The 23682-nt window shown below is 44.0% G+C and overlaps 1 protein-coding gene across 3 annotated transcripts in view; it reads right to left on the bottom strand.

Annotated features, from left to right (window-relative positions):
- Positions 1-1358: 1358 nt before the first annotated feature.
- Positions 1359-23682, bottom strand: part of LOC124032358 (copine-8-like) — a 211626-nt gene continuing 189302 nt past the window's right edge. For all 3 annotated transcript variants that reach the window (XM_046344707.1, XM_046344706.1, XM_046344705.1), the window contains 3 exons: positions 17153-17210; positions 14825-14898; positions 1359-3666 (listed from right to left, as the gene is read on the bottom strand). In XM_046344707.1, the coding sequence (XP_046200663.1) occupies positions 3445-3666; positions 14825-14898; positions 17153-17210 (354 nt within the window). In that variant the 3' untranslated portion in view covers positions 1359-3444. The remainder of the gene's footprint in view (positions 3667-14824; positions 14899-17152; positions 17211-23682) is intronic.

Consider the following 23682-nt stretch of genomic DNA (forward strand, 5'->3'; position numbering starts at 1 on the left):
GATGCAACAATAATAATAGTAAATAATAGTATATATTTTTTGTTCGGTTGGCTTTACTGTACATATGAAATGGTTACCATTCTAGACATTGGGAATCATATGTTCAATAATATAATAATAATATAATATAATAATAATATAATATAGGAAGGGAACGGTTGCTAACAAAAATGTAAAAAAGGAATATCGAATCTGGATATGCAAAAGGCCGTTTCCATACTGTAGGTAGACACACTTGTTTTGAGATGTTGCATTGTTGTGACCTATCTGTGAGAAAATATTGGGTTTTGTGGCATTGGCATGAAGGAAATTTCATGTGTTTTCAACAGAGAGAAGAAGACATCATCATGCACACTTCCTTCCACTGTAGAAAAAGACTTGGCAATCAATAGTGCAGACAGATGCTATCCATCTGCTGTGTCCCCTCTACGGGAGGTTAACCCGGTCGGACTGAAGAGACAGAGCCAATGACGCTCCTGTGTGGTTACGCTGCTCTGCTGTGTGGTGATAGTGCTCTGCTGTGTGGTTACGCTGCTCTGCTGTGTGGTGATAGTGCTCTGCTGTGTGGTTATGCTGCTCTGCTGTGTGGTTATGCTGCTCTGCTGTGTGGTGATAGTGCTCTGCTGTGTGGTTACGCTGCTCTGCTGTGTGGTTACGCTGCTCTGCTGTGTGGTGTTAGTGTTCTGCTGTGTGGTGATAGTGCTCTGCTGTGTGGTTATGCTGCTCTGCTGTGTGGTTACGCTGCTCTGCTGTGTGGTTACGCTGCTCTGCTGTGTGGTTATGCTGCTCTGCTGTGTGGTTACGCTGCTCTGCTGTGTGGTTACGCTGCTATGCTGTGTGGTTACGCTGCTCTGCTGTGTGGTTACGCTGCTCTGCTGTGTGGTGATAGTGCTCTGCTGTGTGGTTATGCTGCTCTGCTGTGTGGTGATAGTGCTCTGCTGTGTGGTTATGCTGCTCTGCTGTGTGGTTACGCTGCTCTGCTGTGTGGTGATAGTGCTCTGCTGTGTGGTTACGCTGCTCTGCTGTGTGGTGATAGTGCTCTGCTGTGTGGTTACACTGCTCTGCTGTGTGGTTATGCTGCTCTGCTGTGTGGTGATAGTGCTCTGCTGTGTGGTTATGCTGCTCTGCTGTGTGGTTACGCTGCTCTGCTGTGTGGTGATAGTGCTCTGCTGTGTGGTTATGCTGCTCTGCTGTGTGGTTATGCTGCTCTGCTGTGTGGTGATAGTGCTCTGCTGTGTGGTTATGCTGCTCTGCTGTGTGGTTACGCTGCTCTGCTGTGTGGTTACGCTGCTCTGCTGTGTGGTGATAGTGCTCTGCTGTGTGGTTACGCTGCTCTGCTGTGTGGTTACGCTGCTCTGCTGTGTGGTGTTAGTGTTCTGCTGTGTGGTGATAGTGCTCTGCTGTGTGGTTATGCTGCTCTGCTGTGTGGTTATGCTACTCTGCTGTGTGATTACGCTGCTCTGCTGTGTGGTTACGCTGCTCTGCTGTTCGCTCAGGAAACTACTACTTAATATGTCAACAACTTCAATTTGGCAATATAACAACAAGTCATAGATGGCATTATACCAATTGAAAGTTGTCTTGATACATACAGTGTAACAGAGGCAGTTCAGAACCAGGCTCGTGTTATGAGTAACCTTGTCCGAAACGAGAAGACTTGTGTTGGCCCCTTCAGCTAATGGCTAGGGTTTATCTTAGCGGGCTAATACAGTCTTAGCAAACCCGGGTTCGAACCCCAGTCGGTCACATTATACATCAATAACTTCAATTAAAGACATCAATACATCCCTGGCAGCGAGTTGGAAATCTATCAGTATTCCAGTTGAAGTGAGGAAAACATATTGTTCATGGTTTCAACTGCTCTTTGTGCAGTTGCTTTTTATATATTGACTCCCTTTTAATGACTTGTTATAAAACGCAATTAATATACAGTTTACTACAATTACTTCCAATTGTTCTATTATGCCATTCTCAAAGTATTTCCCATCCGGTTCAAAAACAAAACAATCTAGTCCAACAAAAAAAAGGATTGTGGTTGACTTGACATGGAACTGAAGAAACCAAACTAACATTATACCAACTTTTTAGTACATTCTCACTGTTATACACCCGCTGCCCTAATATCCATGGCACGGTGCGCAAGGGATGAAGAACAATCAAAACAGAAACGACAACATCGAGCACAGCAAATATAATGAGAAGGATCTTATAGACGACATGGCATTCCCTCCACATACTACGACTATGTAAATGCTATGTAAATACTATGTAAATGTTATGTAAATACTATGTAAATGCTATGTAAATTCCAGGCCTTTGAAGATGTGGCTACGTTCATGCATAACTAGATGAATTATAATATTAAAGAATGTAGAATTTAAAGTAAATAGATTATCATCAACAATGATATTCTAGAACTGGAAGAAATTAATTATAACAGTCCTATCCATTGTATCTGGTTGTGGTAGCTGTTGGTTAGCTTGTATATAATTGTGATATATACTTCCGTATCAATGCATTGTATATGATATTTGTGCTTTCTATTTGGCCTGTTATAGTGCATTTTATTGATACACATTGAATATGTGTAGGGTAAGTACGTTTTGTATATGATGCATTCGATCCCCGGGACCACCCATACGTAGAATGTATGCACACATGACTGTAAGTCGCTTTGGATAAAAGCGTCTGCTAAATGGCATATATTATTATTATTATTATAACTGTCACACAAACAGCTGGTCCTCTGAATAACTGTTACAGTCAAACATGTCAAATAACTCGTCTTCATCGTTCCTAACTATTCCTAAACAGCTGGACATTAGCTAATTATAAACATGCTTTATATTACAGTACTAATTGAAGTAGAAATAAACAATTATTTATAGCATTGATCACCTCAACAATTGGTATGGGAAAATATGAGGATCACCATCCCCCATGAATAAATACTGCAGTTTTTTACAATAAATAAATCATTATACAGATGATTTCTTAGTCCCACATACACAGCCACTCTAAAAGGTATCGTATGCACAAACATGACTGGCACGTTCTAATAATTAATGACCTCAAAAAACCTACTTCTCTACCTCAGGGTATACTACCCATTACGTCACCACTTTGACATCAAACGCCTAACATTGCTTTACATTTCTCTTCTCTTCTTCTCCTCCTCTCTTCCTTATCCCCCTTTCCACCCTCCCAATCAGGCGTTGAAACTCAAAAGTAAAACTCCCCAATCTTCAGCTTTTTTTGTTGCTCAAAGCAGTCTTTCTGAAGTCTCGTTCCAAAGAAAATAGAGTGCTATTTGTTCAGCACGACAACCAGATGAATATGTAAAGACTGAGAAAAATGTGCCTTGAAGCATTTCCACATTTTGTTTCTCCATGAGGGGGTGCACCACCCACCCTACTCTGAAACTACTTCCTCAAGGTTGGAGCCTCAGATGGGAGTGGGGGTGGGGCTCAGATAGGGGTGGGTGTGGTCCTGGTCCTCAGGGCCTGGTTCCTCATTGGGTGGAGGCAGGGGACAGGGTTTGATACCTCTATTCTTCATGTAGAGGATGAGCTGTTCAGGGATCTCAGCCAGGACGTCTTTGGCTAGCCGGGCCATACTCAACACGTGGTTTCCTGTCCGGTCCATGTAGTCTCTGAACGGGACAAACTGCACGGGGACGGAGATAGTAGGGGTCAGGTAGAAGGTAGAGAGAGAGACAGATATAGAGAGAGTAGGGGTCATTAGAAGGTAGAGAGAGAGACATATAGAGAGAGTAGGGGTCATTAGAAGGTAGAGAGAGAGACATATAGAGAGAGTAGGGGTCATTAGAAGGTAGAGAGAGAGAGACCGATATAGAGAGAGTAGGGGTCATTAGAAGGTAGAGAGAGAGACATATAGAGAGAGTAGGGGTCATTAGAAGGTAGAGAGAGAGAGACCGATATAGAGAGAGTAGGGGTCATTAGAAGGTAGAGAGAGAGATATATAGAGAGAGTAGGGGTCATTAGAAGGTAGAGAGAGACAGATATAGAGAGAGTAGGGGTCATTAGAAGGTAGAGAGAGACAGATATAGAGAGAGTAGGGGTCATTAGAAGGTAGAGAGAGAGACAGATATAGATATAGAGAGAGTAGGGGTCATTAGAAGGTAGAGAGAGAGACATATAGAGAGAGTAGGGGTCATTAGAAGGTAGAGAGAGAGACATATAGAGAGAGTAGGGGTCATTAGAAGGTAGAGAGAGAGAGACCGATATAGAGAGAGTAGGGGTCATTAGAAGGTAGAGAGAGAGACATATAGAGAGAGTAGGGGTCATTAGAAGGTAGAGAGAGAGAGACCGATATAGAGAGAGTAGGGGTCATTAGAAGGTAGAGAGAGAGATATATAGAGAGAGTAGGGGTCATTAGAAGGTAGAGAGAGACAGATATAGAGAGAGTAGGGGTCATTAGAAGGTAGAGAGAGACAGATATAGAGAGAGTAGGGGTCATTAGAAGGTAGAGAGAGAGACAGATATAGAGAGAGTAGGGGTCATTAGAAGGTAGAGAGAGAGAGATATAGAGAGAGTAGGGGTCATTAGAAGGTAGAGAGAGACAGATACAGAGAGAGTAGGGGTCATTAGAAGGTAGAGAGAGAGACATATACAGAGAGAGTAGGGGTCATTAGAAGGTAGAGAGAGAGACAGATATAGAGAGAGTAGGGGTCATTAGAAGGTAGAGAGAGAGACATATACAGAGAGAGTAGGGGTCATTAGAAGGTAGAGAGAGAGACAGATATAGAGAGAGTAGGGGTCATTAGAAGGTAGAGAGAGAGATATATAGAGAGAGTAGGGGTCATTAGAAGGTAGAGAGAGACAGATACAGAGAGAGTAGGGGTCATTAGAAGGTAGAGAGAGACAGATACAGAGAGAGTAGGGGTCATTAGAAGGTAGAGAGAGACAGATATAGAGAGAGTAGGGGTCATTAGAAGGTAGAGAGAGACAGATATAGAGAGAGTAGGGGTCATTAGAAGGTAGAGAGAGACAGATACAGAGAGAGTAGGGGTCATTAGAAGGTAGAGAGAGAGATATATAGAGAGAGTAGGGGTCATTAGAAGGTAGAGAGAGAGACAGATATAGAGAGAGTAGGGGTCATTAGAAGGTAGAGAGAGAGACAGATATAGAGAGAGTAGGGGTCATTAGAAGGTAGAGAGAGACAGATACAGAGAGAGTAGGGGTCATTAGAAGGTAGAGAGAGACAGATATAGAGAGAGTAGGGGTCATTAGAAGGTAGAGAGAGACAGATACAGAGAGAGTAGGGGTCATTAGAAGGTAGAGAGAGAGATATATAGAGAGAGTAGGGGTCATTAGAAGGTAGAGAGAGAGACAGATATAGAGAGAGTAGGGGTCATTAGAAGGTAGAGAGAGAGATATATAGAGAGAGTATGGGTCATTAGAAGGTAGAGAGACAGATACAGAGAGAGTAGGGGTCATTAGAAGGTAGAGAGAGACAGATATAGAGAGAGTAGGGGTCATTAGAAGGTAGAGAGAGACAGATACAGAGAGAGTAGGGGTCATTAGAAGGTAGAGAGAGAGACAGATATAGAGAGAGTAGGGGTCATTAGAAGGTAGAGAGAGACAGATACAGAGAGAGTAGGGGTCATTAGAAGGTAGAGAGAGAGACAGATATAGAGAGAGTAGGGGTCATTAGAAGGTAGAGAGAGACAGATACAGAGAGAGTAGGGGTCATTAGAAGGTAGAGAGAGAGACAGATATAGAGAGAGTAGGGGTCATTAGAAGGTAGAGAGAGACAGATACAGAGAGAGTAGGGGTCATTAGAAGGTAGAGAGAGAGACAGATATAGAGAGAGTAGGGGTCATTAGAAGGTAGAGAGAGAGACAGATATAGAGAGAGTAGGGGTCATTAGAAGGTAGAGAGAGAGATATATAGAGAGAGTAGGGGTCATTAGAAGGTAGAGAGAGACAGATACAGAGAGAGTAGGGGTCATTAGAAGGTAGAGAGAGACAGATATAGAGAGAGTAGGGGTCATTAGAAGGTAGAGAGAGACAGATATAGAGAGAGTAGGGGTCATTAGAAGGTAGAGAGAGACAGATATAGAGAGAGTAGGGGTCATTAGAAGGTAGAGAGAGACAGATACAGAGAGAGTAGGGGTCATTAGAAGGTAGAGAGAGACAGATACAGAGAGAGTAGGGGTCATTAGAAGGTAGAGAGAGACAGATACAGAGAGAGTAGGGGTCATTAGAAGGTAGAGAGAGACAGATACAGAGAGAGTAGGGGTCATTAGAAGGTAGAGAGAGAGACAGATATAGAGAGAGTAGGGGTCATTAGAAGGTAGAGAGAGACAGATACAGAGAGAGTATGGGTCATTAGAAGGTAGAGAGAGACATATAGAGAGAGTAGGGGTCATTAGAAGGTAGAGAGAGACAGATATAGAGAGAGTAGGGGTCATTAGAAGGTAGAGAGAGACAGATACAGAGAGAGTAGGGGTCATTAGAAGGTAGAGAGAGAGACAGATACAGAGAGAGTAGGGGTCATTAGAAGGTAGAGAGAGACAGATACAGAGAGAGTAGGGGTCATTAGAAGGTAGAGAGAGACAGATATAGAGAGAGTAGGGGTCATTAGAAGGTAGAGAGAGATTAGATATAGAGAGAGTAGGGGTCATTAGAAGGTAGAGAGAGACAGATATAGAGAGAGTAGGGGTCATTAGAAGGTAGAGAGAGAGACAGATATAGAGAGAGTAGGGGTCATTAGAAGGTAGAGAGAGACAGATATAGAGAGAGTAGGGGTCATTAGAAGGTAGAGAGAGACAGATACAGAGAGAGAGACAGGGGTCATTAGAAGGTAGAGAGAGACAGATACAGAGAGAGTATGGGTCATTAGAAGGTAGAGAGAGACAGATACAGAGAGAGTAGGGGTCATTAGAAGGTAGAGAGAGAGATATATAGAGAGAGTAGGGGTCATTAGAAGGTAGAGAGAGAGACAGATATAGAGAGAGTAGGGGTCATTAGAAGGTAGAGAGAGAGATATATAGAGAGAGTATGGGTCATTAGAAGGTAGAGAGAGACAGATACAGAGAGAGTAGGGGTCATTAGAAGGTAGAGAGAGAGATATATAGAGAGAGTAGGGGTCATTAGAAGGTAGAGAGAGAGACAGATATAGAGAGAGTAGGGGTCATTAGAAGGTAGAGAGAGAGATATATAGAGAGAGTATGGGTCATTAGAAGGTAGAGAGAGACAGATACAGAGAGAGTAGGGGTCATTAGAAGGTAGAGAGAGAGACAGATATAGAGAGAGTAGGGGTCATTAGAAGGTAGAGAGAGAGATATATAGAGAGAGTAGGGGTCATTAGAAGGTAGAGAGACAGATACAGAGAGAGTAGGGGTCATTAGAAGGTAGAGAGAGACAGATATAGAGAGAGTAGGGGTCATTAGAAGGTAGAGAGAGACAGATATAGAGAGAGTAGGGGTCATTAGAAGGTAGAGAGAGAGACAGATATAGAGAGAGTAGGGGTCATTAGAAGGTAGAGAGAGACAGATACAGAGAGAGTAGGGGTCATTAGAAGGTAGAGAGAGAGATATATAGAGAGAGTAGGGGTCATTAGAAGGTAGAGAGAGAGACAGATATAGAGAGAGTAGGGGTCATTAGAAGGTAGAGAGAGAGATATATAGAGAGAGTATGGGTCATTAGAAGGTAGAGAGAGACAGATACAGAGAGAGTAGGGGTCATTAGAAGGTAGAGAGAGACAGATACAGAGAGAGTAGGGGTCATTAGAAGGTAGAGAGAGACAGATACAGAGAGAGTAGGGGTCATTAGAAGGTAGAGAGAGAGATATATAGAGAGAGTAGGGGTCATTAGAAGGTAGAGAGAGAGACAGATATAGAGAGAGTAGGGGTCATTAGAAGGTAGAGAGAGACAGATACAGAGAGAGTAGGGGTCATTAGAAGGTAGAGAGAGAGACAGATATAGAGAGAGTAGGGGTCATTAGAAGGTAGAGAGAGACAGATACAGAGAGAGTAGGGGTCATTAGAAGGTAGAGAGAGAGACAGATATAGAGAGAGTAGGGGTCATTAGAAGGTAGAGAGAGACAGATACAGAGAGAGTAGGGGTCATTAGAAGGTAGAGAGAGAGACAGATATAGAGAGAGTAGGGGTCATTAGAAGGTAGAGAGAGAGACAGATATAGAGAGAGTAGGGGTCATTAGAAGGTAGAGAGAGAGATATATAGAGAGAGTAGGGGTCATTAGAAGGTAGAGAGAGACAGATACAGAGAGAGTAGGGGTCATTAGAAGGTAGAGAGAGACAGATATAGAGAGAGTAGGGGTCATTAGAAGGTAGAGAGAGACAGATATAGAGAGAGTAGGGGTCATTAGAAGGTAGAGAGAGACAGATATAGAGAGAGTAGGGGTCATTAGAAGGTAGAGAGAGACAGATACAGAGAGAGTAGGGGTCATTAGAAGGTAGAGAGAGAGACAGATATAGAGAGAGTAGGGGTCATTAGAAGGTAGAGAGAGACAGATACAGAGAGAGTAGGGGTCATTAGAAGGTAGAGAGAGACAGATACAGAGAGAGTAGGGGTCATTAGAAGGTAGAGAGAGAGACAGATATAGAGAGAGTAGGGGTCATTAGAAGGTAGAGAGAGACAGATACAGAGAGAGTATGGGTCATTAGAAGGTAGAGAGAGAGATATATAGAGAGAGTAGGGGTCATTAGAAGGTAGAGAGAGACAGATATAGAGAGAGTAGGGGTCATTAGAAGGTAGAGAGAGACAGATACAGAGAGAGTAGGGGTCATTAGAAGGTAGAGAGAGAGACAGATATAGAGAGAGTAGGGGTCATTAGAAGGTAGAGAGAGACAGATACAGAGAGAGTAGGGGTCATTAGAAGGTAGAGAGAGAGACAGATATAGAGAGAGTAGGGGTCATTAGAAGGTAGAGAGAGAGATATATAGAGAGAGTAGGGGTCATTAGAAGGTAGAGAGAGACAGATACAGAGAGAGTAGGGGTCATTAGAAGGTAGAGAGAGACAGATATAGAGAGAGTAGGGGTCATTAGAAGGTAGAGAGAGACAGATATAGAGAGAGTAGGGGTCATTAGAAGGTAGAGAGAGAGACAGATATAGAGAGAGTAGGGGTCATTAGAAGGTAGAGAGAGAGACATATACAGAGAGAGTAGGGGTCATTAGAAGGTAGAGAGAGACAGATACAGAGAGAGTAGGGGTCATTAGAAGGTAGAGAGAGACAGATACAGAGAGAGTATGGGTCATTAGAAGGTAGAGAGAGACAGATACAGAGAGAGTAGGGGTCATTAGAAGGTAGAGAGAGAGATATATAGAGAGAGTAGGGGTCATTAGAAGGTAGAGAGAGAGACAGATATAGAGAGAGTAGGGGTCATTAGAAGGTAGAGAGAGAGATATATAGAGAGAGTATGGGTCATTAGAAGGTAGAGAGAGACAGATACAGAGAGAGTAGGGGTCATTAGAAGGTAGAGAGAGAGATATATAGAGAGAGTAGGGGTCATTAGAAGGTAGAGAGAGAGACAGATATAGAGAGAGTAGGGGTCATTAGAAGGTAGAGAGAGAGATATATAGAGAGAGTATGGGTCATTAGAAGGTAGAGAGAGACAGATACAGAGAGAGTAGGGGTCATTAGAAGGTAGAGAGAGAGACAGATATAGAGAGAGTAGGGGTCATTAGAAGGTAGAGAGAGAGATATATAGAGAGAGTAGGGGTCATTAGAAGGTAGAGAGACAGATACAGAGAGAGTAGGGGTCATTAGAAGGTAGAGAGAGACAGATATAGAGAGAGTAGGGGTCATTAGAAGGTAGAGAGAGACAGATATAGAGAGAGTAGGGGTCATTAGAAGGTAGAGAGAGAGACAGATATAGAGAGAGTAGGGGTCATTAGAAGGTAGAGAGAGACAGATACAGAGAGAGTAGGGGTCATTAGAAGGTAGAGAGAGAGATATATAGAGAGAGTAGGGGTCATTAGAAGGTAGAGAGAGAGACAGATATAGAGAGAGTAGGGGTCATTAGAAGGTAGAGAGAGAGATATATAGAGAGAGTATGGGTCATTAGAAGGTAGAGAGAGACAGATACAGAGAGAGTAGGGGTCATTAGAAGGTAGAGAGAGACAGATACAGAGAGAGTAGGGGTCATTAGAAGGTAGAGAGAGACAGATACAGAGAGAGTAGGGGTCATTAGAAGGTAGAGAGAGAGATATATAGAGAGAGTAGGGGTCATTAGAAGGTAGAGAGAGAGACAGATATAGAGAGAGTAGGGGTCATTAGAAGGTAGAGAGAGACAGATACAGAGAGAGTAGGGGTCATTAGAAGGTAGAGAGAGAGACAGATATAGAGAGAGTAGGGGTCATTAGAAGGTAGAGAGAGACAGATACAGAGAGAGTAGGGGTCATTAGAAGGTAGAGAGAGACAGATACAGAGAGAGTAGGGGTCATTAGAAGGTAGAGAGAGAGACAGATATAGAGAGAGTAGGGGTCATTAGAAGGTAGAGAGAGACAGATACAGAGAGAGTATGGGTCATTAGAAGGTAGAGAGAGAGATATATAGAGAGAGTAGGGGTCATTAGAAGGTAGAGAGAGACAGATATAGAGAGAGTAGGGGTCATTAGAAGGTAGAGAGAGACAGATACAGAGAGAGTAGGGGTCATTAGAAGGTAGAGAGAGAGACAGATATAGAGAGAGTAGGGGTCATTAGAAGGTAGAGAGAGAGATATATAGAGAGAGTAGGGGTCATTAGAAGGTAGAGAGAGACAGATACAGAGAGAGTAGGGGTCATTAGAAGGTAGAGAGAGACAGATATAGAGAGAGTAGGGGTCATCAGAAGGTAGAGAGAGACAGATATAGAGAGAGTAGGGGTCATTAGAAGGTAGAGAGAGAGACATATACAGAGAGAGTAGGGGTCATTAGAAGGTAGAGAGAGACAGATACAGAGAGAGTAGGGGTCATTAGAAGGTAGAGAGAGACAGATACAGAGAGAGTATGGGTCATTAGAAGGTAGAGAGAGACAGATACAGAGAGAGTAGGGGTCATTAGAAGGTAGAGAGAGAGATATATAGAGAGAGTAGGGGTCATTAGAAGGTAGAGAGAGAGACAGATATAGAGAGAGTAGGGGTCATTAGAAGGTAGAGAGAGAGATATATAGAGAGAGTATGGGTCATTAGAAGGTAGAGAGAGACAGATACAGAGAGAGTAGGGGTCATTAGAAGGTAGAGAGAGAGATATATAGAGAGAGTAGGGGTCATTAGAAGGTAGAGAGAGAGACAGATATAGAGAGAGTAGGGGTCATTAGAAGGTAGAGAGAGAGATATATAGAGAGAGTATGGGTCATTAGAAGGTAGAGAGAGACAGATACAGAGAGAGTAGGGGTCATTAGAAGGTAGAGAGAGAGACAGATATAGAGAGAGTAGGGGTCATTAGAAGGTAGAGAGAGATATATAGAGAGAGTAGGGGTCATTAGAAGGTAGAGAGACAGATACAGAGAGAGTAGGGGTCATTAGAAGGTAGAGAGAGACAGATATAGAGAGAGTAGGGGTCATTAGAAGGTAGAGAGAGACAGATATAGAGAGAGTAGGGGTCATTAGAAGGTAGAGAGAGAGACAGATATAGAGAGAGTAGGGGTCATTAGAAGGTAGAGAGAGACAGATACAGAGAGAGTAGGGGTCATTAGAAGGTAGAGAGAGAGATATATAGAGAGAGTAGGGGTCATTAGAAGGTAGAGAGAGACAGATATAGAGAGAGTAGGGGTCATTAGAAGGTAGAGAGAGAGATATATAGAGAGAGTATGGGTCATTAGAAGGTAGAGAGAGACAGATACAGAGAGAGTAGGGGTCATTAGAAGGTAGAGAGAGACAGATACAGAGAGAGTAGGGGTCATTAGAAGGTAGAGAGAGACAGATACAGAGAGAGTAGGGGTCATTAGAAGGTAGAGAGAGAGATATATAGAGAGAGTAGGGGTCATTAGAAGGTAGAGAGAGAGACAGATATAGAGAGAGTAGGGGTCATTAGAAGGTAGAGAGAGAGATATATAGAGAGAGTATGGGTCATTAGAAGGTAGAGAGAGACAGATACAGAGAGAGTAGGGGTCATTAGAAGGTAGAGAGAGAGACAGATATAGAGAGAGTAGGGGTCATTAGAAGGTAGAGAGAGAGATATATAGAGAGAGTAGGGGTCATTAGAAGGTAGAGAGACAGATACAGAGAGAGTAGGGGTCATTAGAAGGTAGAGAGAGACAGATATAGAGAGAGTAGGGGTCATTAGAAGGTAGAGAGAGACAGATACAGAGAGAGTAGGGGTCATTAGAAGGTAGAGAGAGAGACAGATATAGAGAGAGTAGGGGTCATTAGAAGGTAGAGAGAGACAGATACAGAGAGAGTAGGGGTCATTAGAAGGTAGAGAGAGAGACAGATATAGAGAGAGTAGGGGTCATTAGAAGGTAGAGAGAGACAGATACAGAGAGAGTAGGGGTCATTAGAAGGTAGAGAGAGAGACAGATATAGAGAGAGTAGGGGTCATTAGAAGGTAGAGAGAGACAGATACAGAGAGAGTAGGGGTCATTAGAAGGTAGAGAGAGAGACAGATATAGAGAGAGTAGGGGTCATTAGAAGGTAGAGAGAGACAGATACAGAGAGAGTAGGGGTCATTAGAAGGTAGAGAGAGAGACAGATATAGAGAGAGTAGGGGTCATTAGAAGGTAGAGAGAGAGACAGATATAGAGAGAGTAGGGGTCATTAGAAGGTAGAGAGAGAGATATATAGAGAGAGTAGGGGTCATTAGAAGGTAGAGAGAGACAGATACAGAGAGAGTAGGGGTCATTAGAAGGTAGAGAGACAGATATAGAGAGAGTAGGGGTCATTAGAAGGTAGAGAGAGACAGATATAGAGAGAGTAGGGGTCATTAGAAGGTAGAGAGAGACAGATATAGAGAGAGTAGGGGTCATTAGAAGGTAGAGAGAGACAGATACAGAGAGAGTAGGGGTCATTAGAAGGTAGAGAGAGAGACAGATATAGAGAGAGTAGGGGTCATTAGAAGGTAGAGAGAGACAGATACAGAGAGAGTAGGGGTCATTAGAAGGTAGAGAGAGACAGATACAGAGAGAGTAGGGGTCATTAGAAGGTAGAGAGAGAGACAGATATAGAGAGAGTAGGGGTCATTAGAAGGTAGAGAGAGACAGATACAGAGAGAGTATGGGTCATTAGAAGGTAGAGAGAGAGATATATAGAGAGAGTAGGGGTCATTAGAAGGTAGAGAGAGACAGATATAGAGAGAGTAGGGGTCATTAGAAGGTAGAGAGAGACAGATACAGAGAGAGTAGGGGTCATTAGAAGGTAGAGAGAGAGACAGATATAGAGAGAGTAGGGGTCATTAGAAGGTAGAGAGAGACAGATACAGAGAGAGTAGGGGTCATTAGAAGGTAGAGAGAGAGATATATAGAGAGAGTAGGGGTCATTAGAAGGTAGAGAGAGAGATATATAGAGAGAGTAGGGGTCATTAGAAGGTAGAGAGACAGATACAGAGAGAGTAGGGGTCATTAGAAGGTAGATAGAGACAGATACAGAGAGAGTAGGGGTCATTAGAATGTAGAGAGAGAGACAGATATAGAGAGAGTAGGGGTCATTAGAAGGTAGAGAGAGAGTAGGGGTCATTAGAACAGATATAGAGGGAGACAGAGAGTAGGGGTCATTAGATGGTAGAGAGAGAGACAGATATAGAGAGAGTAGGGGTCATTAGAAGTTACAGAGAGAGAGACATATACAGAGAGAGTAGGGGTCATTAGAAGGTAGAGAGAGAGACAGATATAGAGAGTAGGGGTCATTAGAAGGTAGAGAGAGAGTAGGGGTCATTAGAAGGTAGAGAGAAAGTAGGGGTCATTAGAAGGTAGAGAGAGAGTAGGGGTCATTAGAAGGTAGAGAGAGAGTAGGGGTCATTAGAAGGTAGAGAGAGAGTAGGGGTCATTAGAAGGTAGAGAGAGAGTAAGGGTCATTAGAAGGTAGAGAGAGAGTAGGGGTCATTAGAAGGTAGAGAGAGAGTAGGGGTCATTAGAAGGTAGAGAGAGACAGATATAGAGGGAGACAGAGAGTAGGGGTCATTAGAAGGTAGAGAGAGACAGATATAGAGGGAGACAGAGAGTAGGGGTCATTAGAAGGTAGAGAGAGACAGATATAGAGGGAGACAGAGAGTAGGGGTCATTAGAAGGTAGAGAGAGACAGATATAGAGGGAGACAGAGAGTAGGGGTCATTAGAAGGTAGAGAGAGAGTAGGGGTCATTAGAAGGTAGAGAGAGACAGATATAGAGGGAGACAGAGAGTAGGGGTCATTAGAAGGTAGAGAGAGACAGATATAGAGGGAGACAGAGAGTAGGGGTCATTAGAAGGTAGAGAGAGACAGATATAGAGGGAGACAGAGAGTAGGGACCGAGGCAGGATTCGTAACCCAATTGCCAGTGGGCTTGTGTGGCCTGCCGTCGGCAGTAATACAACTAGTCCAAACTCCTGCACAAGGGTTTTCTATAGTGCTGGTACCTGTCTCCAAATGGAACATCGCAAATGGTACCAATATGCTTCACATCAGAATGTTATTGATATTTCAATTCAGAAATGCAATATTTTTGTTTCTTTTTTCACTCATGATTGATTTTCTCGTAAGATATCAGATTGCTGGGTTGGGGGAGTGGGGCTTTCACAAAAGGAAACTCTGCTCTTCCCCTCTGACAATCAGCAAAGAGAGTAAACAATGTTTACCTGTACAATGTCTCTCTACAAGTTTAGAATAGGAAGAGAATTACCTATACAATGTCTCTCGACAGGGTTAGAATATGAAGTTAAATCTACCTGTACAATGTCTCTTTCTGCTAGCTTCCCTCGCGAGGAGATTCTGATGTCATCACCGTCCAACTCCACCATGGCTACCGGAAAGAGAAGAGACCAGTTTAAACCTCTAGTGTCTGGGTGAGTCACTACCCTTCATAGTGACTTATAACACCAGTTTAAACCTCTAGTGTCTGGGTGAGTCACTACCCTTCATAGTGACTTATAACACCAGTTTAAACATCTAGTGTCTGGGTGAGTCACTACCCTTCATAGTGTCTTATAACACCAGTTTAAACCTCTAGTGTCTGGGTGAGTCACTACCCTTCATAGTGGCTTATAACACCAGTTTAATCTCTAGTGTCTGGGTGAGTCACTACCCTTCATAGTGGCTTATAACACCAGTTTAAACCTCTAGTGTCTGGGTGAGTCACTACCCTTCATAGTGGCTTATAACACTACTGCCTGTCTAACTTGACCCATTATGATGTCTTTATATTAAACCAGTTTTAACATGCTCTGCATTGTCTACACTGAGTGCACAAAACATTAGGAATACCTTCTCTTTCCATGACAGACTGACCCAGTGAATCCAGGTGAAAACTATAATCCTTTGTTGATGTCACTTGTTAAATCCACTTCAATCAGTGTAGATTAAGTGGGGCAGACAGGTTAAAGAAGGATTTTTAAGCCTTGAGACAATTGAGACATGGATTATGTATGCGTGCCATTCAGAGGGTGAATAGGCAAGACAAAATATTTAAGTGCCTTTCAACGGGGCATGGTAGTAGGTGCCAGGAACACCGGTTTGTGTCAAGAGCTGCAAAGCTGCTGGGTTTTTCACGCTCAACAGTTACCTGTGTATATCAAGAATGGTCCACCACCCAAAGGACATCCAGCCAACTTGACACAACTGTGGGAAGCATTGGAGTCAACATGGGCCAGCATCCCTGTGGAACGCTTTCGACACCTTGTAGAGTTCATGCCCCGACGAATTGAGGCTGTTCTGAGGACAAAAAGGGGGTGCAACTCAATATTAGGAAGGTGTTCTTAATGTTTTGTAGAATACGTGTTTATTAGGAGTTACTAAACATCATAATGTATGGTGTCCATATTAGGATAGCCTCAGGAGTGGGTCTCCGTGTCACTCGGATTTATTTTTATTTTATTTCACCTTTATTTAACCAGGTAGGCTAGTTGAGAACAAGTTCTCATTTACAACTGCGACCTGGCCAAGATAAAGTATAGCAGTGTGAACAGACAACAACACAAAGTTACACTTGGAGTAAACAATAAACAAGTCAATAACACAGTAGAAAAAAAGAGTCTATATACATTGTGTGCAAAAGGCATGAGGAGGTAGACTAATAATTACAATTTGGCAGATTAACATTGGAGTGATAAATGATCAGATGATCATGTGCAGGTAGAGATACTGGTGTGCAAAAGAGCAGAAAAGTAAATATATAAAACAGTATGGGGGTGAGGTAGGTAAATTGGGTGGGCTATTTAGCGATGGACTATGTACAGCTGCAGCGATCGGTTAGCTGGAGTTGGAGGCTGTCCTAATATGAACAGAGTAATGGTGGGTTATTAAGACCAATTTAAACTTGCTATTGCATTGTGGGAGTCAAAAACCCATCATGGCTATTATGGACTTCAAATAAATGATAATAATTGCTTTTTGCATTGAGAACATTCCCAGCACCGTAATTAATAATATTAAAGAAGCATATTCAGAAAGAAATACCAGCCAGCCCCTGTAACAGCACACAACACAACAAGTTCGAGAGCATCAAAGTTGTGACCGTGTTACAAATTGTACGCAACAGCTGTGAACTGGGATTAGAACCCTGCAGGTTGACATCCTGCTTATTATCTAGTGACTTCCACCAAACTGCCAATTAGCTAACGTCCCTCACATTGACACGGTCCCTGATAACCTCAGCCCTTATTAATTGTATTGCATTATCTACAGTACATTCTACCCAATGCTTGTGGACTGGGAACGTATAAACGACCAAACATCATGGAAATATTTGACAGAGGAATTTCTTATTTGTGTTCTGTTGACTAGTTATGCTAATTTATGATGATTTATTTCTTTGTCATGGGTCAAGGATTAAGTTAAAGACGTTATGTGAAAATGTTTTTAACTTTATCTAAGCCCAATAGTGAAATAAGATTTTCAAACCAACCAGCAGCTTATAAAGGTATTTTTTGAAAGCATTTTACCCTCTTGAAAACATTTAACATAACTATATGCTAATAAAAACAAAACAATAAAAACATGAAAGTATTATAAAATATAATTTGGTGGGAATGAGTGTGAATGAGGGGGGTCAATCTCACCATCGAACTCAGCGTGTCCAACTCCAACAATGATGATAGACATAGGAATCTTAGCAGCCTGCGGAGAACAAACAACAAGTAGATTCCATGCGATATTATCTACATTCTGACAACAAGGTGCTTTTTGAGTTCTTACGAGGACAAAGTTTTAGGCATAAACATGTACACGTTTGTCTTCGTTCAATGTCTTTAGCAAAAAAAAAACAATCGATTACAAAAAAATAAAAAATATTCTGAAGAGGACTGATGAAATATTCAAATCCATCACAAACCAATCTGATGTCCTTAAACAAAGCAGTTTACCATTACTCAAACAGTGTATGATGCATTGTGGGTTATTCAGTGACATGGTAGCAGTTCTGATTCATTATTCGCTAGTCTGCAGTCTGGTAATCCAGTCACAAAGGGCAGCAAGACACAAGGAGACCATTGGACAAGAGACACATAAATGTGCATTGGAAAAAGACAAGATAACCGAAACAATACATTTGCTGACAAATTCCCTCTCTGCTGATTGCTGTTCGGTCTCTCTTTCCAAGCACATGACATTGTGTAGTCAGTCACCCTGTGCCGTAATGGAACACAGCCCAACTCCAGTCAGACAGTAAAGGGAAATACACTATTACATCAGGATTGCAAAAACAGAACGATTCATCTATATTATTCAGCAGGCGTCTCTGAAACCAATGTGGATTATAATATTAAAAAAAAAAATCATTTGTGGATGTGTTATTGCCACGGGAAATAGCAGCTTCAATTTATTTTACAAGGAAAGGAGTTGTACATATTGTTGAACATAAGTGACAATTTTGAGTCCCTGGTAGTTATATATAAGGCCAACATAATAAACACATTACACAACATACAATGTCTATATTCTTCTCTACACTATGCAATGTTTATCTCCACAGAACAAGGAGAGAGAAGAGGATAACATTTAACTTCATATACAGTACCAGTCAAAAGTTTGAACACACCTACTCATTCCAGGGTTTTTGTTTATTTTTACTATGTTCTACATTGTAGAATAGTAGTGAAGACATCAAAACTATTAAATAACACATATGGAATCATGTAGTAACCAAAAAAAAGTGTTAAACAAATCAAAATACATTTTATATTTGAGATTCTTCAAAGTAGCCATCCTTTGCCTTGATAACAGCTTTGCACACTCTTGGCATTCTCTCAACCAGCTTCATGAGGTAGTCACCTGGAATCAGTGGTGACCTGTCATTCAGGGCACGTGGGGCAGGTTTGCCTGTTTGCATGTTATTTTGGCATTAATACATGTCACATATCAGTTTGCAACCAATGTAAAATATTTGAAATATTTGAGTTCATAAAGCCACATACAAACATGGTCTCTTTTTTGCTTTCTTGAGTAAGGCAGCTCCGAAATGCAGGTGTTTCAGAGTTACATTAGACGTGCCCATCCAAGAAGGCTCAAGGCCGTTGGTCACAGATAAAATGATGTCAAATTACGTTATATGTACAGTAGCTTTGATTGGACTGATCATGTTAACATCTTACTTTCAAAATCTTAGCTAGCAGCCATCTCCGTGAATCAAGTCGACAATCTACTGGCAAATCCTTTTAATCCTTGTCATATGAAGATAAATAATGAAGACAAATTATAGATAATATATAATAATATATGCCATTTAGCAGACGCTTTTATCCAAAGCGACTTACAGTCATGTGTGCATACATTCTACGTATGGGTGGTCCCGGGAATCGAACCCACTACCCTGGCGTTACAAGCGCCATGCTCTACCAACTGAGCTACAGAAGGACCATGCTGTGGTCAGAGAGAGGTCGTAAATTCCTGGAAGGGATTATCTTCTCATGGCCACAGTATAGAGAGAGAGTAGAGTTTTCATAGAAGAAAACAAAGGAATTTCTTCCACCTTACAGAACTTGAGGTCCGAACAAAAATGTTTGTTCTGGAGAAGATAAAAAAGATCGGTGAAGAATCCAGCTACGACGAACTGGTCCGTTTGGTACAATTTTGTAAAACTCATGGGAGACAATATGGCCACATTACCATAACGCTGTTTATATAATATCCTCAGATATGAGGCTTACGTCTAATTGTTGTATAAGATGAATGAGTGAGGATGATACTGTTTGTGAAATTGTGTCATGTGATTTTGGACTGTTTAATGAAGGAAACTCCAATTCCCTAAAAAGTTTCACTAAGTCCTTGGTGCGCCCCCAGGGGCACAGACAAGACCTGGCATTATGGGACAGCCTTTTTCTATGTCCCGAATAAAACCGCACCTGGGTTTTCTATCACCAGACCATGTTGCTCTCAATTACGAGAGGACAAAGGTTGCAGACCAGCTTACCTCGATAACGAGAGGGCCAAGGTTTGAGTAGATGGCTGAATCCTTTAACCATACCACGTGGTTAAACTCTTAGACTATCGATACCGACAGAATAAGAACAAGTCTTTGATATTAATTGCTAGTCAGCAGCTCGGAATTCGGTATCATTGGAACGCGAAGACCGACAACCGCCGAAACATCTATCCTATAACGACATGAATGAATGTCACTCTGAACTAACCATTCTAACCACGACAAAGAGAGAGAGAGGACGGAGACTCTCCAACAGAAACAAACTTTTCAACAGAGACCCCGACGACACACTGAGTGTAAATATATATATATATTGATTTCAATTGTTCCCGAATGAGTGAGCGTTCATGTGCAAAGGATTAGCATTTCAATTGTTATAATTGTTTGTGTGCGCACTTCTGTGATTGTTTAGTTAGTTAATAAATACATTATTTTAGACAACTGATGTATGGATGACTCATAGTGAAGACTGGGTTCCTGCAGATAACCAACAATTTACGACGTTTGGAATGAGACTAACGTGAGGTAAAGAAGAATTCATTCATCAGAAGACTATTGATCAGACATGAAAATATCAGAAAAGTTTTATTTGGAAAAATATAACTTTGTAATCTGAATATTTTCCTTGGTGCCCCGACTTTCCTAGTTAATTACAGTTACATGATTAATCAGTTTAATCGCATAATAATAATTACAGAGAGTCATTTGATAAAGATTAATCTTCAGTTTAATGATGCCAAAGACATGACACCAGCATGGTTAAGGCAAAGGGTGGATACTTTGTTGAACACATTTTTGGTTACAATTTGATTCTATATGTGTTATTTCATAATTTTAAAAATAAAGAAAAACCCTTGAATGAGTAGGTGTGTCCAAACGTTTGACTGGTACTGTAGGTCAAAACATTAGTAGAAACACTTTTATCTCTGCCACCTTCATAGACATTTCCATTTAATCTTATTCATGATTGCTGGAACAGTAGCCTATATGAGATATGTTGGTGATCTAACAGCAGGTGCTTGAAACCAGCTAATAATGAACTAGTGCTTTCGAAGCAAAACCTGATGTGCATTAACTCTTAGCAATTACTGTATCTAACATGCCCTCTACTGTACACTGTAAATATATTATAATAACACCTCTTACTCCTCTCTGCTTATCTGAACTGTCTCCATCCCACTATGTCAACGTAATGGATAAATCTATGTTTTATCCTCCAAAACACCATGCCACCCCCCCCATCACCCCCACCATCACTACCACCCCCACCATCACTACCAGCACCACCACCCCCACCATCACCCCCCACCCCCCCACCCCAACCATCACCCCCCACCACCACCACCCCCACCATCACCCCCCCACCCCCCACCCCAACCATCACCCCCCCACCACCACCACCCCCACCATCACCCCCCCACCACCACCACCCCCACCATCACCCCCCACCCCCACCCCAACCATCACCCCCCACCACCACCACCCCCACCATCACTACCAGCACCACCACCCCCCATCACCCCCCCCACCACCACCCCCCCATCACCCCCCACCACCACCACCCCCCCACCATCACCCCCCACCACCACCACACCCCCACCATCACCCCCCCACCATCACCCCCCACCATCACCCCCCACCATCACCCCCCCACCACCACCACCCCCACCATCACCCCCCCCACCACCACCACCCCAACCATCACCCCCCACCACCACCCCTACCACCCCCCCACCCCCACCATCACCCCCCCCCATCACCCCCCCCCACCCCCCACCCCCACCATCACCCCCCCCCCCACCACCACCCCCACCATCACCCCCCCCCCCACCACCACCACCCCCACCATCACTACCAGCACCACCACCCCTACCACCCCCACCATCACCCCCCACCACCACCACCCCCACCATCACTACCAGCACCACCACCCCTACCACCCCCACCATCACCCCCCCCCCCCCCACCCCAACCATCACCCCCCCCCACCACCACCACCCCCACCATCACTACCAGCACCACCACCCCTACCACCCCCACCATCATTACCAGCACCACCAACCCCACCATCACTACCAGCACCAGCACCATCACTACCAGCACCACCAACCCCACCATCACTACCAGCACCCCCACCCCCACCATCACTACCAGCACCACCCCCCACCCCCACCATCACTACCAGCACCACCATCCCCACCATCGCTACCAGCACCACCAACCTCCCCCACCCCCACCAACCCCACCACCGCCACCATCACTACCAGCACCACCAACCCCACCACCCCCACCATCACTACCAGTACCACCACCCCCACCACCCCTACCACCACCACCCCCACCACCACCCCTACCACCCCTACAACCCCCACCACCACCCCTACCACCCCTACAACCACCCCTACCACCCCTACAACCACCCCACCACCCCCACCACCACCCCTACCACCCCTACCACCCCCACCACCTCTACAACCACCCCCACCACCCCCACCACCACCCCTACCACCCCCACCACCACCCCTACCACCCCCACCACCACCCCCATCACCACCCCTACCACCCCTACCACCCCTACCACCACCCCCACCACCACCCCTACCACCCCCACCACCCCTACCACCCCCACCACCCCCACTACCCCCACCACCACCCCTACCACCACCACCACCCCACCACCACCACCCCTACCACCCCTACCACCACCCCAACACCCCCACCCCCACCCCCACCACCCCTACCACCCCCACCACCCCCACCACCCCCACCACCCCCGGCGCCCCCACTGCCATCACCACCAACCACCATTATTTAGTCAACACTGTTAGTAACTTTACTTCTAACCCAGGGGATCCTGCTTCTGCAAGCTGTTTAAATACTATCTATCTTTGGACTGCAAAAATACTTGCAAACCCAGCAATTTGGAATCTGTCGATCTCTAGCTGTCCCCGGCTGTAATAGTACTTTCCAGTCTGCAGAAGCTTTAAAAAAAACTTTCTAATATTGTCAAGTTTTATTTCAACCATCCTCTGCATGACAAATCAGTCATTGAGTCCGTTTCCCTCCCACCTTCCCCCGTGACATGGGTACGAACTGCCAACATTCCAAATGACACCCTATTTCTTTGGACCAGAAGTGCACTACTTCGGACCAGGGCCCTATTGGGGGTAGTGCACTATTTTGGACCAGGGCCCTATAGGGGGTAGTGCACTACTTTGGACCAGGACCCTATGGGATGTAGTGCACGACTTTGGACCAGGGTGTAGTGTGTAGTCCACTACTTTTGATCAGGACCCATATGGTGCCATTTGGAACAGAGCCATGGAGTGCTGTAATAGAGTGGGCCAAAAGGAATGATTGGCAGATAGGTGATTCTACTGTTCTGTTCTAACATGTAATTCACTGCCCTGAGAGGAGAGTTAAGGAGAGAACCATGGAACATCAGAGAGAGAGAGGTTGGAACTAATATTTAGCCAAAAGGCTGGTCTGGTACATTTACATTTGAATCATTTAGCTTTTATCCAGAGCCACGTAAAAGGGCAGACAGGACTTCAAAGGTGGCTGCAGCTGGGAGAACACAGAAAGCAGGACAGAGGAAGCAGGTTGGAAGGCTTGGTTGAGGAACCTGAGGTTGGTTAGAGGTAGATGGCTGACACAGGTTAGAGGTAGATGGCTGAGGTAGGTTAGATGTAGATGGCTGAGGCAGGTCAGAGGGAGATGGCTGAGGCACGTTAGAGGTAGATGGCTGAGACAGGTTAGATGTAGATGGTAGATGGCTGAGACAGGCTAGAGGTAGATGACTGAGGCAGGTCAGAGGTAGATGGCTTCGCTGAGACAGGTTAGATGCAGATGGTAGATGGCTGAGGCAGGTTAGAGGTAGATGACTGAGGCAGGTCAGAGATAGATGGCTGAGGCAGGTCAGAGGTAGATGTCATGGCTGAGGCAGGTTAGAGGTATATGGCCTGGCTGAGACAGTCTAGAGGTAGATGGCATGGCTGAAGCAGGCTAGAGGTAGATGGCTGAGGCAGGTTAGAGGTAGATGGCTTGGCTGAGACAGGTTAGATGTAGATGGTAGATGGCTGAGGCAGGTCAGAGGTAGATGGCTGAGGCACGTTAGAGGTAGATGGCTGAGGCATGTTAGAGGTAGATGGCTGAGGCAGGTTAGAGGTA

The sequence above is a fragment of the Oncorhynchus gorbuscha genome, linkage group LG03 (assembly GCF_021184085.1).
Source record: "Oncorhynchus gorbuscha isolate QuinsamMale2020 ecotype Even-year linkage group LG03, OgorEven_v1.0, whole genome shotgun sequence".
Classification (NCBI taxonomy): Eukaryota; Metazoa; Chordata; class Actinopteri; order Salmoniformes; family Salmonidae; genus Oncorhynchus; species Oncorhynchus gorbuscha.